This window comes from Anthonomus grandis, chromosome 4 (assembly GCF_022605725.1).
Source record: "Anthonomus grandis grandis chromosome 4, icAntGran1.3, whole genome shotgun sequence".
NCBI classification, from domain to species: domain Eukaryota; kingdom Metazoa; phylum Arthropoda; class Insecta; order Coleoptera; family Curculionidae; genus Anthonomus; species Anthonomus grandis.
The window spans coordinates 6,744,480-6,763,309 of record NC_065549.1 but is presented as its reverse complement, the minus strand read 5'-3'; the positions used below and the strand labels follow the sequence as shown (position 1 = coordinate 6,763,309).

Below are 18,830 nucleotides of genomic sequence, written 5' to 3'. Positions count from 1 at the left end.
TAAGTGCCATCCCTGTTGAATCTAAGATTTAGTATGTGTTTTATGTGTAAATTACTGTCTGTAATTGTGTTAAATAAATCATTTCCTCTTTTAATCTAGAGCATCTATGCCATTATCAGATATGAATTCAATTTTGTGTTTAGTAGTTTTCCTTAATTACTTCTTTCCTTTATATTTATACTTTTATGAAAGCATTTTCTTTCATGTGAAGTTTCGAGAGATTGAACAAGCCATTGACAAAACATGAGTATGTTTTATTTAAAAAAAATGGTTTTAGGTTAACAGTTAATAAAATTAAGAGGTAGAACAAACTTGGAACATTTGGCAAATTAAGAACTGTACATATTTAAATGTTTGGGAATCAAAAGCATTTTACAAATATGGTTAAGACACTGCTTACCTCTTAGGTACAGAATGTTTCTGGGGGTGACGCCAAGGCTCCAATACCAAACATCTTCCACAGTTCTAATGTATCTAAACAGAACAGAAGAAACTTGTTATTTTACACTAAATTAAACTCCTACTACTTATATTTATGTGAAACATTCAGAAAGTTCCGAAAATCTTTAATCACCAGCAAGTTCATACGAACGAGACAATTTGTTTCATCACTAGAACATTAATTAAAAATCCTTGAAAATATTTACAGCATTAGTAACAATGACTTTGCAAGAAACTAATTCGAGAATAAAAAGTGTAGAAATTATTGAGATTCCTGAAGAAAAATTAGATTTAAAAAATACTTGGGAAAACTTACCTCTATATAGAACGAAGAAACTCGGAAAAGTGACTGTTGGGCGTTCTGTCGATGTCAAAGTTAACTCGGTTTGACAGGATTGACTTGAGCGGCGGCGTTGCCAAGTTGTGTTAACCTAGTGGCTGTAGCAACCAAGATAGACGTCTTTTTTGGAGGGAACTTTGAATATGACAATTAATGAATAATTTAATGCGTAATTTTTACTTGAAATAAATTCGTAGAGTTTTCTTCGGATCAAAAAATATTGCATACAGATTTTTTTTAAATGTATTCATTTATTTTTCGGAAGGACCCGATAGAGTGAGCTCAGTCGTAATAAACAAATTTCATCTTTACATTATTGGAGCACTTTATAACTTGTCATTTAAAACTGGACCAATATTTATCTTTTTGATTTACACCTGAAATACATAGTTTAAGTAAAAATATCCTAATAATTGTTTACAAAGCACTGAACTAGAATCCTTGGGGTTGTCTACGATAACTCTCTTAAACAATTAAATTATTTAGATCAGAACTACCTAAACAAAGTTATGTTTGAGAAAAATAGAGGGTTTTCTACAAATCTCCTATATTCTGAGAATATTTCAAATGTATGAACCTTTTATTTCCATTCAGTATGTCTGTTACTCCCAAATGCAACAATTAATCACTTCTATGGAATTAGAGAAATAATCTTAATAGACATTTTATTATGCTCAAGAGAAACTCGTTTTTTTTTAAGTTTTACAATCCGTTACTAACTCATATAAGAGAAACACACACAGAAAAAAATACTTTTAAAAAAGAATGTCTGCATTTTACATCTCTAAACTAAACTGTCTTTTATATCTGTAAACTATTTTTAGTTATGTAGTATACATTTACCTACTTTTATTTCCATTCTTTTTCAACTATAATATTAAGATTTTGCTCATCTTAGTTCAGAGAAAAACAAACCACAAAAGGTGGTTTGTTTTTCTCTGCTTAGTTACCTTCCTTATAGCTTTGTTATCATTATTACTTTTAAACATAATAACTGCACATACAGACATTTATATCTAGGTGTAGATTAAAACTAGTGTGCAAAATTATAATCTAATATGGAATTGTGTAATATGTAAGATTGTAATTAATGCAGTATTCTATTCGATTTTACCTGATTTGGGTTTGACTTTGATGGAATTTTATTTAAAAATCACGTTAATTGAAAAAAAAAACATTTATTCATATATTTCAGTGTATTTACAATTTTTAATATAATATTAAGCAAGTACAGTGTGTCCACGTTAAGGTGCATACTGTAGGCAAAGTTCTATGAGTGTCTTGAACATTGAGCGAATGTTTGTTATTCTCTAAATAGATCAGGAATATATTAGTTTTCTGAATAAATTACATCGTATTTTCGTTCGTGTCCATATATGCAAGAATATGTTAAATTAAAATCAAAACTATATAGTATATATACATGGTTATCAAATTTTAACCGTTTTTGAGAAGATTTTAAAAAGCGTTCAAATAATGAAAGAAGAAATATTTCAATTTTTTTTACATTAAAACAGTTCCTGAGGATAAATTTGAGGGTAAAAACGGCACTCTGAGTTAGGCATGCTTTGGTTGGGGCATTTTTTTTTATCAAACTTTCACTATTTTTCAGGATATTTACACGAAATAATTAAAATATTTTAAGAAATATAAATACAAAAAGATTTATTTACCATAAATCTCTCTAAGTCTGTTTGTGCACCTTGACCAAAAAAAGAATATAGAGAACAGGATCGGCAATATCAAACAATTATTACATTAATTAGTTGTTAGTGTCACTACAGTATTAACACCGTAGGTAAATAATTGGAGATTGTAGAATTAACACGTTATGCTAAAATGGAAAGAACAAAGCTGTAATACAAAATCACCAAAATAGATTAAAAAAACAAAGAAAACATGCGTATTGCATAGAATTATCAGTTAACCACAGGTGAATTTTATTTTTATTTTATGATACCTAATTGGAAGCAGTTTTTAGATCGTTCAGAAATATGTCAAATATTTTGGATAAGATAATTGAAATGAATCTTTAAGTTGAAACAAATAAAACCTTGTTAAGCATGTTCAATTGCCTTATATTTAGTAAATCTCTCTTTAAAAAATAGCTCCTGTTGGATACATCTTATGCTTAAACAACATGGTTTTTAACAATAACTGTTTAAGTACCTAATAAGGAGTAGGGATAGGACACTTTTACACGTAGCACCCCTCAGACTCAACAAGTGCTTGATAAGGTGTTCTTTAACTATAAGGGTATAAAAAAATACCTGTATTAACTCATGATTTATCCATACACATTGATTCAAGAATACTCCTATATATTTTATGTGCCTTTTATGACAAGTTTGCCTCTACTAGGTAGTCTATTAGACATACCAAAGGTAATGAGATTAGTTTTCTCAGTATTTAGAGTTAGAAGATCTAAATGCTTCTCACACTCCCTAAAAGCACCGACCTAGATCCAATGTCTAATTTCTCCAATTTTTACAACTTGCATTTGATCACCAAGGTAAGGTTTAAACAAACTTAGTACTTTACCTCTAATACCAATTATCTCAAGTTTCTTAAGAAGTACTCCACTGTCAAATTCTTTCGACAAGTTAAGAAAGAGTGCTAATAGTGTTTAACCCTCATTAAAACTATCAACCACAAATTGAGTTATTTTGGTCAAAGCATTTTGTTCTAAGCTTCTCTCTATATCTAAATTGATATGGTAGAGTAAATAGTTTTTTTCATCAGATTTATTCAACTTTTATATTGGAATAACAGTTGAAGTTTTGAAAATATTTGGATAGATACCATTTTTTAGATGTATAAGAGGTTTCATCGTGATTTTAATAATTTCTACAGAGATCCATCATCTCCCCCCCCCCCCACCATCAATCCATTCTTTAACAAACTTACTTGAGTTACTAACTTCCTTTCTATTTTACTAAAGTACTTATAGAAAACATCTGCCATTAAAAGAGGATTAGAGATCTCTTCACTATCATCAATTATAATTGACTTGCCCTTTTGGTCGACTCTGATTCGTTACTTCTTTTACTGTTTGGTATAACCTTTTTGGGTTTCTGATAAAATGTTTGCATTTTTAATTAAGTCTGACAATATAGTTTTGCATTCACTATATTTTTTAATCAGTGAAATGTAGTTTGGATTTGATGCTTATTTTTTTTTAATGTATTGCTATACTTAATTGATGTACCAAGTACAGTACTCCCTGTCCCCCTTAAAAGGGTTTTTGGCCAAAAAGAGCAATTCTTACCCATAAATTTCATAATTGTAAAAACGTTTTTTGTACCTCAAAAACTTTAGTTAGAGCCAATTTTGTCAACCCAGAACTTAAGAACCAATAAATTTGAACTTTGAGTTCAAATGGTGAAATTAAGATTTTTATTTGATAACGGACATTTTTGAATATAACTTAAGAAAGACTTAAGAAACTATAGGTAACTTAAGAAAATAACCATTAAACGCATTTCAATAATTTTTTCACAATAATATAGAACAATTCCCGAGGATGGTTTTGAAAGTAAAAACATGATTCTGTGCTAATGGTTTCCATAATTTTTCTGAGACGCCCAGTAACCTAGAATAATGCATATCATTAATTTCTTTGCTATAAAACTGACATTCCCTATCCCTAAATCGCTTGCACCTTAACTCGAACACACTATATACATATAAGACAATTTTAAAATATAAAACTTATTCAGTATTTTCAATAATAATATCGTTTTGTTTCATATTAACATTGTCCGACTGTTTAAGCTCGGCCTTTTCGGACGATGCAAAAAAAATCCTCTCTTTCCCAAAATCCAGCGGTTCCAAATGTTTTATGTTCTTCCGCATTAAGATGGCGTCGGCGGCTGCCTCCCAAAATGTCGGTTGAGGACTACAATAACAAATTAAACCTTTAAAACATTTATAAACATAGCATATTGGAAACAAAAGCATTTTTATTTATATCTCCCAACCCTTATCGCGGAATAGCAAATGAACTGGCCAAGGTTATTATTCAAATCCATACGATACATCCATTTTAAGTTGTAATAATGATTTGCGTTAAATTTATTATGAATAATGAACTCCAGAAATAGATCGACGCCCGCACGCTCCACATGAGTCGTTTTATACGGAAGGGAAAACTAATGGAAAAGACATGGAAATGCGTTTTTTCTTTTCTTTGTGACGCAAAGGTGGTAATGACTAGGGTTACACGCATGTTTTATTGAATTGTTGAAGTGGACAGTTTTCTCTAGGACATCCTGTATAAATTATGCGTTTTATTTTGAACCCTAAAGGGGCAATCAATAACATGAAAGTTTACATGCAATGCGACTTTAGCGTTATAGTTTAATTTCGTTATAAAAAACACAAAAATAGTTTCCAGTAAAAGTTAATAAAAAACTCGGCAAATAAAAAGTAAATTAATCTTAAAGGTTTTTTATTCTTTTACACCCCCTTATTTAATTTATTCTTTTGATATTTAACACAGATTAGGATCAGAAAAATATGGGTCTGGACAGGGTACATTAAACTTGTTTTGTAGTGACAAATAAATTATTGCCACGCTCTATTCTTTGTATTGATAAAATCTTGGGGTGAAAGGTCATTTCTGCACAAAAGAATCCTTTGGAAAAAAGAGACTTTTGTTTCCAAAGGTCAAGAGTTAGGAATTAAATATATTTTTAGTAAAATGGCAATTTTTCTACAAAAAAAAAGAATTACCAAATCCATTTATCATTGAGAGGGTAATACACTATATTTACAAAACACCCACTACGATCTAGGAAAAAAATATAACCCCAAATCGATTTATATACTTTAGTTAGCGTGCCATAGATGCCAAGATAATGCGTGATTTCCACACGAGTTTAGAAAAATGAGAAAAGTTCTCGTGTCTGATCGACCTTAGGTCATTATGGGTGATTAATTTTTTTAATGGTTCATAATGGCGAAATTGTTAAGTGCCTGAATTTGCATTTTTATTTGATAAACCCAAAAACGACCCTCTACTAGCTGCTCTACTGGGCAGCACCAAAACCATAGTATCAGTCATAATATTTTCATTAATATACAACAAAGGCCACTTTGATACCATCAAATCGTTCAAACATTGTTCATCAAAAGTTTTCATGTCATAAATCTTTAATGAAAAAATGAAATAGAAAATAACTTGGACTACTTTGAAGAATTTTGTCTATATTCCAGGGAATTGATCGCCTTCATCTTCTGATCTTCTCAGACACTTTAAATAATAAATTAGACTCACGATCTTTATGTATTTGCGGAAATTTCTTGGCATAAATTAGAAACTACAAAAAATATTCGTATACAGTTGTAAACAAACTGTATAAATATTTTTTTGTGATTTACTTAGAGTAGTTCGTGAAGATAAAAATTTGGATAGTTTTTCGAGAATATTTGCATTGAGATAATGAAAATATTTTTAAAAAGGTTTAGGTCAAAGAAAAGATTCTCTTACTTAATAATTTTATATAAGTAAGTTCCTTGTACCTCAAAAACTTTCTGAGTCAAAGACCATTTTGTCAACTAACTTATAGGGCATGTGGAATTTGATATTTAGTGAACGTTTTAGGAATATTCAAATTGCGGACACTGGTTTATTCTTGAAATGTGCCTGAATCGGGAATTTTCCTAAATGAAATATAATAACATATATAATAATATAGCATCTTGATATTATGAGATCTCTCTGTTAATGGAAGATAAACAGGATATTATCTCTATTCAAAAATACAAAATTCGGAGCCTACTTGGTAAAAAATACATATTTAATAACGGCTTCAATTCAGAGAGTCTAAACAACACCTCCTGTAAAGTTCTTAAGACTAAAGCTTCTCAATAGTTTCTTTTACATTTATTAATAATGAAAAATGTTAACAAGTTCTTTTTTGATTTTTGTATTTATTTCTACAATTTTTCAATTTCACATAACCCAGTCGAGAGACCCGCCTGTTCTTGCTAAAAATTCACAAAATCAAAATGTAGATATTTGAAACCGTGCTTTCAAAAAAGCTATTTTTTTTTGAGTGACTACTAAATTTGAATTCAAGAAATTTGTTATTTCTCGAAGACATACAAAATGATTCCAAAAACATTTAAAAAAAAGAATCAAATTCCTGGACAGATATTTCAAATAAAAAATTCTCAACAAATCTGGAACCAAGAAAAAAAACTTAGAAATTTATATAAGCAGCCTCACTAAAAACATCTAAAAACTCATGGGCCACCAGTGTACACAATCATAAAATTATTAAGCAGATAGCAAAACGTAAGTATAAGAAAAAAAATAAAAATACATTACATTTCTAGACAAACTTGCAGAAATAAACCCAAAATGAAAAAATGTGGGTAGCGTCAAAGACTTTAAAGCAAACAATTTTTTTTTATTTGTTTACTTTCAAATGAAAGCTGATCAGCTTCTTTACAAAAAAGGCTCTTACAAGTTTCCTTATAATTACAGCCATTTTCAAGTTATTTAGTAATTTTTCAATGGATTAAAAGAATGGCTTTAAAAACACCTATATAAATATTTTGAAAACTCATGTAAGGATTTTAATTTGAGTTTCATATTATGCAAGCTGATGAGTTTCTTTACAAAAAAGATCCTTACAAGTTTATTTATTATTAGAACCTTTTTTATTAAGTAATTTAAAAAAAAATCTTGATATTATTAAAGGTTTTTCAAAAACTTAAATATAATAATACAATTTGTTTTTATAAGAATTTATTGCATTTCATACAATAGTTTAACCTGTTCCTTTATTTAACAATGAGAATTCTGTGTACAAGCTTTCAGTTCTTTCTTTTTGCAGGTTAACAAACACAGTAATTTTGTACCTGTTTTTATCTATCTTACAGGTTATGTAATCTAGTAGATCTATTGTTCCAAGTGCTGCTTTTCTTTTGAAATCCGTACTAATTTTTGTCAAATTTAAAGGTGTTGTCTATGAACTCTCATCAGTCTTTTATTATCTTTTCCATGATTTTGCTAAGGTGCTTAACAAACAAAAATTGGTCGATAGTTGTTTACATTGACTTGTTCACTTTGTTTTAAAAATAGGCACTATTTTTGACAACTTTAATTTTTCTGAAAATTGCCTATTAAAACATTATTTGGATCTTAGGCCCGACAATTTTAAGCAGTGTTTCTATGTCTTCTTTGGTGATTCTGTCGGGTTTTAGAACACAATGACTTTTCATGGTTTTAACTCTCTTATTGATTTCATCCAGATCAGTATTTTTTAGGATAATACTAACCTAATACTTTATGATACTTCTTCTGCAAAATGTACTCCTTATTTTAGGTTAAAATAAAATGTTGATTCATTTGCCCTGCAATCTCCTGGTCTTTATCATAAAATGTATTATTTACCCTAATGATTTTTGTTTTTTGTTGTTTTCGTCGACAAATTCGTAGATCTGGGTAGACTCCGTTGTTGGTTAGTAGGATATGTACATGTTAAACGTCAGTGCTGAACATGCTTGACGGGGTCTGGAAAGGTATTTGTCGATGGAGACATGGAAGATCCTCTTCTACAGGCAGTAGTAGACCAGTCTTATTGGTATACAGAAAATTTGGCAAGCTGTAGTTTGCAGTATAAGTCCACTATGTCAAATGCCTTGGAGATATCGAGGAAGACTCCATCTGTGCACCATCTAAGATATTAAAATGCAGTCTCATGATTTGTAGGTTAAAATCATTCACACCCAAGACTCATGTTTTCAGAAATGGAATTATAATACTCATACTAATACTGCTGATTCACTCTACTTGCAGATGATATTTGAAAATCTCTATCTGTTACAAATCCCATTTACTATTTTTACTAGTGTCACCTTATGTTCACTGAATTTTATTTCTGTATATTGTTTTTGTAATTTTATTCTCAGTTTATTTAACTGTTTTTTTTCTGTTATTTAATTCTCTTTCAGAATGTTATTCTCTATTAACCCCTAAGTAATTGCAACATTGTCATTTTTCCCATTTTCTTCTGTTGTACTTCTAAATGCCATGCCTCTACTTGCCAAAAAATTAATTAGGATAATTCAACACTGCTAAATATATTAGCAATTTATTACTAATAGACACCTTTTGTAATTATGATATAATAAAAGTTATCATAAAAAGATTCAGTTAATTGCTGATATGTTTGAATATAAAAATTGTGATTAAAATTAAACCATTGTTTTCTCAATATTTCCAATTTTAGTAAATTAAATAAGTCACTCCAGCTGAAAAAAAGGCATTTATTTCCAACAGGTTTGTTACCCAATTACAGGAATGAATTTAAAAAAATAAACAATAAAAATATGTTGAAGTTTGTACTTCAGCACATGCAAAGCACGAAAGAAAAAATACAAGAACAAAATATGTATAAAAATGGAAAATAAAAATGCTTAACATTATATGTACATAAACAGACTATCTTTATACATACTAGAAAAACTTTGCATCACCTATCTACTTTCTATAATGGCCTTAAACTGTCAACACAAATATCGCACCTACATGAACGGTGCGATAATGATTATTTATCTAATTCTGACATTATATTAATTTTTATAATATTAATAATTTTTTACATTATATAAATAGGGGATTTAAACAAAATATTAGTCCTAGCGGGATTCACATAAAATAATCTAAAATGCCTAGAGTTTATTCTTGGTACCCGAAAATTTAATCTAGCCAAAAGGATGGGACAGTCAATCTTGTTATGAATAAGTTTATATAAGAATTTTATGGCAAGAAGTTGTTTTTTTTTTGCTAAGGGTATATCATCTATCAGCTATAAATTGGGTACCAAATTAGAGACTCGTATTCTAATTTTGAACGTATGTAAGAGAAGAAAATTAGTTTTAAAGCATTAATATTTCCAAAATGCCGACAGTTTCGATAAATAAAACCCAACCAACAATTTGGCAGAGTCAGAAACAATTTTTGCTACATGCCTGGCGAAACTTAATTTCGCATCATTCAAGTAATTCCCAGATCGATCTCCTCATTCACTTCAGCTAACAGAATATATTGATATGTTCCTTAAAGGAATAGGAACTTTAAAGTGTTTTTCAGAATTGGAGAAAATTTTATTTATATGAACTAAAATATATGAAAAAATTAAAGAGAAAAACCTCTATAATTATTAAACAAATATACCATGATTTTGATGCTACTCAAAATGCTACCATTACCCAGCGAAAAACAACAAACTCTACACGTCTATAATCTACCCAAAAAAGTATCTACCGCCACTTTTTATAACTCCTAATAAAACCTTCCCCCATAAACATTACTCACTTAGATAGCACTTACTCCTCCTTTTCTGGATGTTTTTTCGCTTCAACTTCCACCACTTTTTCCTCAACTTTGACCGTACTACCATCTTCCATCAGCTCTTCCACTTTCATCTCGACCTTCTTCACACTTTCACCCAAGTGATCTTTGGTGTCATTTTCGAGATCCTCCAATACTTCGGTGCCACTTTGTATCACGGATTCCTCCAAATCTTTGGTTTTTTCATGGAAGTCATCTAGTCCGTGCACCTCTAGCTCCTTTAACGCACTAGCCATCTAAAAATCGAATTTTAGATTAAAAATTATTATTATAGAAATCGGTTAATGAACTCACCTCATCGTCCATAGAATGAACGGTTTCGAAAAGCGGTGACGTTCCAGACTGAAAAGCTTCACGGGCATGTTCGGTTTCTGATACTATAACGGTTTCGGCTTCGGATACAACTTCGGCAGCGCTTTCCGATACGTTTCCCACAAGGTCGTCTTTGGTTGAACTTAAAGTTTGTTTAGTGTCTTCCAATTCGTTGGCTTTCGAACTGGTGAAGTTGAAAGTTTCTCCGATTTTTTGTGCGACAGAACCGACCGATTCTTCCGCCGTGTTTATGGCCGACTGTACGGTCTCTTTTACTGTGTCTATTCCCGAGGAGACTCCTTCTTTAATTGTGTCAGTGGCGTCTGGAATAAATTAAAAAGAACTTAACAGTTTTCTAAATATGGAAATTAGTTTGTGAAATTAGTAGGTGGGAAAGGACAAAGAATCGCATAAATAGTCATTTGAAGTGTATATTTTAAATGGTTGACATTTACAGAAAAGGGCAGAGGTGTAGCGTTTATACAACAAATAAAGGAAAGCAATAAAGCAAAGAAATGGCGAGATGACTGATAACTGTACTATCTTCCCTTTGGATCAAAAGGTTAAATTTTCTTTAGTATAGCATTTCAACAGTTTTCACTATTTTTAGGAATAATTTGATAAAATATTCTTAAGGATTGTTGTCAAAGGAAGATAATTTTTGACTCAATATTCACAGTTGGAGCCAATTTTGGTCGCTTAACTCGGTAGCAGTCAATTTTTGGCATAATTACTTGGGAGCCATATAATTGGAAATATATTTTTTAGATTTAAATAAAATTCTATTTAAATTTAAATATTCATACAATACAATTAAGTTCTTCATAGACATTAAGACTTCAAAGTCCCTTAAGTAAGTCCTAAATTAAGAATCTTAATCCTACTTATAGTTTTAATTTTATTTGATATTGAGTTGTAAAATTTTGGTGCTAAATAATTTTAAATTTATAGTTTTTTTATTTGGTGGTATAATTAAATGTCTATTAAAATTTGCTCTTGTTTGATGATAATGGTTTACGAATTTTTTTAGTGTTTCTTTTTTATGTATATATGTACAAATATAATCTATGGATAAACAGTGTAAGTTGCAGACGTCGCTGTTATACAATGATTTAGTTGGATATCGCCTATCTTTCCTAAAAATTATCTTTAATATGAAGTTTTGTATTAGCCTTAATGGTTGAAAATAAAAACCGCAGCAATGATTCTACCAGAGATTTGTATACTAATTTCATCAGTTTAATGCAGAGAAATTCTCTAAGAAGATAAAATTTATGAATTAAGGTGCGAACTTTTTGTGGTTTTCTTCATTTGTCTGAATTTTAGTAAAATTCGGTCTACTTGTGCTTGTTAGCGAAAATGCAATATAATTTGTTTTGGAAAAATTCAAGGATAATTTAAAGGAGTCTAACCATTGTTTGACAACACTAAAACCGCGCAACACTCTTTGTTTTGCCTCTTCCCATGTCTTACCAGCAAAAAACAAGTACCGTATCGTCAGCATAGGATATAATTTTACCATTTGTGTTTAAATTTAGTAAGCCATATAATGAAGAGAATAGGACCCAATACGGTGCCTTGTGGGACTTTTGATGAGGCACAATATCGAAAGCTTTCGCAAGATCTATAAACACCGCTATGACTTTATTACTGCTATTTATATATATTATATGCTATTTTCATCAAGAAATGTTACCAGTCTGTCCTTTAGGCACTTTTCAAAAATTTTAGAAAAATTATTTATCAAAACTAATAGGACGATAATTCTAAATTTAATTTTTTTCTTCGATTTTATAAATTGGGGTAATTATTGCGATTCTTAGGTAGATTCGAGGTATACTACTTGTTTTAAAAATTAAATTAATAATATACATTATGAGTTTAATTATTTCCATATGTACTAAATTCGTGCGGAAATTCCATCCTTTCCTGGGGCACTTTTTTAATGTAAATATTTGTTTGATAAGTTCGTTTTTCGTTATTGGCTTTAAATATAAAGATTTTTGAGGCGTTTCTTTTACAGTTTGAGGTTAATTTGTGTTTTTTATTTTTTTCTCCATTACCACATCAAAGTTATTAAAATATGTATTGCAATAATTTGCCATTTCAAGAGTACTTGTAAAACTGTGATTATTTTCATTTACAAACGCATGATTGGAAGACTTTGCTTTACTTTTTTCATTTGTCGCATCTGCTATGACCTTATAAATTTTTTTAATATTATTTTTATTGCTTTCTACTTGATTCTTATAAAAATTAAATTTCTGTTCCTTAATTAAATTGTTTAGTTTATTTCAATACATTTTATAAAGAGTGTTTTGTTCTTCAGTAATTTTTTTTTAAAGTATATCTCCATTCAATCCATTCCTTAATTTTTTTGTTTTGAGTATTTCATAGGGCGTCTTAAGGTGACATTTTGCAAGGACTTTTTAAAAATATCCAAAAAGGAGTTTGTGGCTTGTTTAGAATCCTCTGTACTCTGTACCTAAGACTTCTGACCAATCCTTAGCTGACAAATCACCTGTTTTAAGAGATCATAATTTATATGCTTGTAATAGTCTATTTGTTCTTCAGATTCATTGAAAGTATTAGTGCTTGCCTCGAGATTAACATTCAGCATAATTCGGTAGCGGTCTGTTATATAAACATTCAAGATAAATTATTTAAATTATTTTTTGTCTGGCAAATAAATGGTCAATACATGTGGCCGTTTCATGAGTTCCCCTTGTTGGCGAATTTATGTGGGATAAAAAATTATTTTGGCCCATTAGAGAGAGATATTCATTTACAATGGGGTTTTGATTGTTTTCTATACTAATATTCAAATCGCCAGTAAAAATTTCAATATTTTTTTTTGTTAGGGATTCTTCAAAAAATTTCGTTAAATCATTAAGAAATATATGTTCTGCATCGGAGACGCTTTATATGCTGCAGTAATCCCGAATAATAAACCACGATGCTCAAAGATTATTCTGCCGATAGTTGCCTGTGATAAATTTAGTTTTATATGATTTACATCAACATTTGAGGAGTGAGTTATCAAAACGCATTTTGTCCAATCTAGGACAAAAATGAGTTTGAAGTGGTTCTGAACTCATATAAAGGCCCGATGCTGACATACCCATATAGAGAATGTAGCAAATCCAATTTTGTCCCATAGTAATTTAAAGGCAAAACCGGTCATACGCATCAAACCGCATTATGTCCTGACTTTTAACCGCTTCATTTCGCATTATGTCCATTTACTGCTTGGCAGCGCCACCAGCCGGCATTATTATTGTTAATCTAGTTACGTTGTTGTTGTTTGTTTTGTTACACGTGCTGCTGGTTTTTTTGTGTTTAAATTTGAGTAAAGTAAATGCACTTTTTGTTGTTTATTATGATCAAGGTGTGTCGGTAGGTGAGCATATTGAGGGTTCACGCAAAAGGTTAAAACGAAAACATAAAAGAGCACAAGAATATGAAAATAGGTAAGTAAGAATGTGTATAGTGTGTATCTGTATGTGTGTGATGGTGTATAAGTGTATTAAAGTTAGTTTTTACAATATTCTATGCTAATAGGATTACAAAAAAAAATGTTTTTTTGTAACTTTTTTAACCAATTTTTTTTATTTTTTCTTTGCAGATATAAAGACAAAGATCCACTACTACAAAATTTTCATTCTCTATGCCAACACAGGGAGGGCCGATTTGGGTGTCTTGGGATTCCGCGAAATGTTCTGGCCAGAGCAAAAAGGACTGTATTTTTTAAACCAGATAGAAGAGAGCAAGACAAGAGACTATGATTTTTGATGGATGTGAAAATACCTCTGCGTAGGTCGTCCTCGAGGTCCAGTAAGAAAAAAACAGCGTCACACTATTGCGGTAAAGTACTTTTTATTATCTGCAGAAAATGAAAAACTGTTTGTTTGCTCAAAGTTTTTCCAAAAATTGTTTAATATTGGTCAAAGAAGATTAAACACGATTGCAGAAGGTATAAGAACTGGAACAGGTGTGATAAAGAAGAGAGGGGAGATCGCAAAAGAATTAGGTTTTCTGAAGTCATTAAAAGTGAAGGAACTTATTTCGAAGTTAAAAGCATGTGAAAGCCATTATGCTAGGAATAAAAGTAAGAGACTTTATCTGCCTTCTACCCTTAGTGTTAATAAGTTATTTAAAATGTACAATGATGTGGCGTGGAGGAACACCTTAGGGTTAAAAAGACATTTTTTTCTAAAATCTTCTCAACAAGATTTAACTTGGGTTTCGGTTCACCGGCTTGTGATACTTGTAGCTACTGTTTAAGAACTAGATCTGCGATACAATCCTGTGCAGACGGGCAAGAAAAGCAACATTAAATTGCCTGTTTGGCTATTCACAAGGCAAAGGCTTTTCATGAACTGATGAAGGCTAAACCATACGGCAGTGTCACGTATGTGTTTGACTTACAGCAAGTCCAGCTTTTACCCAAACTTACTATTGGAGAGTGTTTTTATGCACGCTAGGTACCTTTTTATTGTTTTTGCGTAATAGATGTCGAAATGAAACATCCGCAGTTCTATGTATGGGACGAAACACAGGCTGGTCGGGGATCTGAGGAAATAAGCTTAGGCTTAACCAACTTCTTGCAGAATATTCGGTTGGATGATACCATTAACATTATTCGGCTCTTTGCAGATGGGTGTGGTGGTCAAAATAAGAACCAACATGTCATGCACGCTCTTGCTTAAAGAGTCTCGGCAATACGTAGAAAATATAACTTATTTCTTTTTCCAGTTCGCAGCCACTCATACTTACCACCGGATCGAGTCTTTGGCCAAGTTGAAAAGAAAATGCGAAGAGTTGAAGAAATTCTTGACCTTAGAGGATAGCACAGAATTTATAAAAAGGTTGCAGATATCAAAACTTTAGGAACCGATTGGCATATAAAAGATTATAAAGATTTAATTAAAATTCTTAAAAAGTTGAAGGAATAAGTGAAATGAAAAGGATCTTTCTTTAAAAATTAAGAACTAATAAAGGGATAGAAATTAAAATTAAACTTGAGCCAACATATCGGTACGGCGACACCTCAAAACAGTTTTTATCAATTTGCAAGAGAGGTTATAGCTTCAATAAAGACTTGAAAGTGCGTTCCCTGACTAATAATATAAAACTGGAAAAGAAGAATGATATACGTATGCTTTTAGAAAAAAGATTTGGATTGAATTGGGAAGAAATTATTCCACTATCCACCTCCCGTTTTTACAATAAGGTATTTCAAGAAAATTTGGAGGTATATATATAATATATAATAATTTCTAACTAAAAAACTAAAAAATAGGTATTATTTCAAATTCCATATTTAGAGGAGTGACTTCAAACGCATTTTGTCCTATATGATGAATCAAAGCGCATTTTGTCCTAGAATTTTATTACTTTTTTTAAAAACGTCTGCTATTTTTGATTTGAACAAAGTAATTTTTTATATCTGCGGATGTATAACTCTCGATTTTACACATTATTTTACTCTAAACCATTTTGGTTTAGCTGTAAATCGTTTTTGCTCACTATTGAGAAACTGGATTTAAGTGACATAATGCGCTTTGATAAGTCACTCCTCATTTAGTGTTTCTCTGACAAAAATTAGCAAACCATCTTTTTTTGTTAAAATCACCATTGTTATAAAAGGTATTGTATCCCGGTATGTTGTACAAATTACAAGTTAATATTTAAAAACATTCACTTAAAATAAATATATTACAATAATACAGTTGATAACGTTCTATAAACAAAAGTAATTCATCAAAGTTTTTTTTTGCGCTTCTAATATTTAAATGTAAAATATATTTATGACCTTGTTTTTTAGCAAAATTTGTTTTTTTAATATTACGTCATTTACTAATGTCCCATGGTCCACAGAATGGTGCCTAAAAATTAATTTGAGGGTAAAAATGTGATTTTGTGTTAAACATTTGGATAGATAGAAGACAGGTGAGTGCATTTCTTACCCTTTTTGTACAAAAACTTTCCTAGTTAAAGTCAATCAAGATTTAGAAACTACCATATTTATTCTAAACGTTTCTCTAATATTCATAGATAACAAGTAGTTCCTAAACAGACTCATAGCAAAGTTTATATTTAAGCTGTATGTGAACATTTAAAAAACTCTATAGTATATTCAATATATTGTTATATTAAGGTCTATTATAGTGCCTTAATTAACTCCACTTACTATGTAAAGCTTTCTCTCCTTTGTTAACAGTATCACTGGCCGCATCTTTCACACCCTCAACCAAATGCTTTCCTTGTTCTACAAGCGGAGCGCTACTCGCACACCCCATATTAATTTTTTTTAAAGAAATAAATACGGCTTAATGCTTTATGGAAAAGATTACTTCATACATGTTCAATACATATATGGAGGGCAAATTAATTTAAAAAAAAACCGGTCTATGTAGAATGTAAATTTTCCAAAAGTGGTGATGGCGTGTCAGTATAATGATAATTTGAAAGTGAGGGTAGTTTTGTTGTTATTGAAGCCGTCGCGATCGCGCCTAGACTGACCGTCGGTCACCTTTTTACCGGGGCGGTTGGACCCACGTTATAATTTTCCCAAGTTATAGACCGGGAGCCAAGAACAACCTCAAATTAAAAACTTATTTTATTTGATTAAATTATAACTATAGTGTTGTCACATCAAAATTGAAACCGAAAATTGCAGATTTTTATTAGTTTTAATTAAATAATTTGTTAATTGTTTTCTACATACTTAAAACACAAAAAAATTGCCAGCGTATTTATGACAAAAAAAGCCTTTAATAACAACATTTCTTTAGGCCCATTCACGATTCGGTAAACTTTAGGAAATTCAATTTACTTTGATCGCCAACTGCCTGAAATTTATAAAATCGCGTGGTGCTTTCATATTTTTTTCACTGTTTCTCATGCATTTTATTTAAATATTCTCGGATTAGTTATGTAGCTTCAAAAGTTAATTAAAAATCACCAAATCTATCACCTATTTTGATGCTCAACTGCCTGGAATTAGGAAAATGTTTTGTTAGTTGTAAAGTGATGAATCTCAAAATGAGTAACTTCAATATAAGTATTAAAAAAATAGTCTTTTAACCGATAATTGCAGATTTTTACTAGTTTTCATCAAAAATTACTTGAGTATTAAAGGAAAGGCATTTGAAAATATTTAACACATGAACAAAAAAATAAAAATTTCGGGTGATACCATGACAGAACAGACCCTTTAATAAGAACATTTCTGTAGGTTCAATTACCATTTTGTCAACATTATGAAATTTAATGTATTTTGATCCTTAACATTCTGGAATTTATAACATCACGTTTTCAGTTCTTAAAGACACATTCACCAGCTTGTCAACATTAGAGCTTATCAAACTCGGTCTTGACAAGATGGTGAACGTGCCACAATATTTTTTTTTGTTTTCACCCTTATAAACATGATTTAATTGTTTTATGCGTTTTATCTAATTATTCTTGGATTATTTATGTAGCTACAAAAGTGAATTAAAAATCACCAGATGTTGACTGGCCAAAACAGGTAGAATTTCAACCTAAAAACATAGCCTAAGTTTGAAATTTATAAAATCACGTTTTCAATTCCACATTAACTGCCGTGAGACATAAATGTGGTGTCTCATGCTACTTTCAATAATAGTCGCGTGACATCTCTGTAGCGACTCAGAGATAATTGTGTACTATAGCCATGCCAGGCCTGATCCTTGATCGGCATCTTAGTCCTATATAAGTTATATGGAACTGAAATAACGCGGCTGTAACTGTAGACACTAGTTTTGGTTTTTGAATTTGACACTCGAAAGTGGATCTTCATGATTTTAAAAATAGGGTAAATTATAATCAGATACAATTTTGAAAGTTAGTACATATATTCTCTAGACAATTTCGTTAGACACGTATCTTAGCGTTTTTCAAAATTTGTACAAGATTTAAAAAAAAATGATTTTTGGAAAAAAAATAGTTTTTTTATTTTAAGAATTCGACAAAGTGGCCATAACTCAAAAAATTGATCAGATACACTTTTGAAAATTTGCACACATATTCTCTAGACAATTTCGTTAAACACGTATCTTAGCGTTTTTCAAAATTTGTACAAAATTAAAAAAAAAAATTATTTTCAAAAAAAGAAAAATTTTTTATTCTAAAAATTCACAAAATGTCCATAACTCAAAAAGTTGATCAGATACAATTTTGAAAATTAGCACGTATATTCTTTGGACAATTTTATTGGACACCTATTTCAACGTTTTTCAAAATTTGTACAAGATTTTGAAAAAAAAAGTATATTTTTGAAAAAAAAAATTCTAAAAATTTACAAAACGTCCATAACTCAAAAAATTGATCAGATACAATTTTTAA

The 18,830-nt window shown here is 30.4% G+C and overlaps 1 protein-coding gene across 2 annotated transcripts; it reads right to left on the bottom strand.

Annotated features, from left to right (window-relative positions):
- Positions 1-1,943: 1,943 nt before the first annotated feature.
- LOC126734763 (uncharacterized) lies at positions 1,944-17,197 on the bottom strand. Of its 2 annotated transcripts, none has more exons than XM_050438485.1 (4): positions 16,654-17,197; positions 10,443-10,783; positions 10,128-10,384; positions 1,944-4,679 (listed from the first exon to the last, which is right to left on the bottom strand). In XM_050438485.1, exons 1-4 carry the CDS (start codon positions 16,760-16,762, stop codon positions 4,493-4,495), a joined length of 894 nt encoding a protein of 297 aa, XP_050294442.1. In that variant the 5' UTR covers positions 16,763-17,197; the 3' UTR covers positions 1,944-4,492. The 2 variants fall into 2 exon arrangements, with proteins under 2 accessions (XP_050294442.1, XP_050294443.1); XM_050438486.1 differs by having other exon boundaries at positions 4,539-4,679; positions 10,113-10,384; positions 16,654-17,194.
- Between the last annotated feature and the right edge of the window lie 1,633 nt (positions 17,198-18,830).

What these genes read in the sequence shown, in the direction of transcription:
- LOC126734763 (XM_050438485.1), bottom strand. Translation starts at nt 16,762, where the DNA reads ATGGGGTGTGCGAGTAGCGCTCCGCTTGTAGAACAAGGAAAGCATTTG. An exon ending in TTCATTCTATGGACGATGAG is followed by an intron (nt 10,385 to 10,442) that starts GTGAGTTCATTA and finishes TTCGATTTTTAG; the next exon opens with ATGGCTAGTGCGTTAAAGGA. An exon ending in AAACATCCAGAAAAGGAGGA is followed by an intron (nt 4,680 to 10,127) that starts GTAAGTGCTATC and finishes TTGTTATTGTAG; the next exon opens with TCCTCAACCGACATTTTGGG.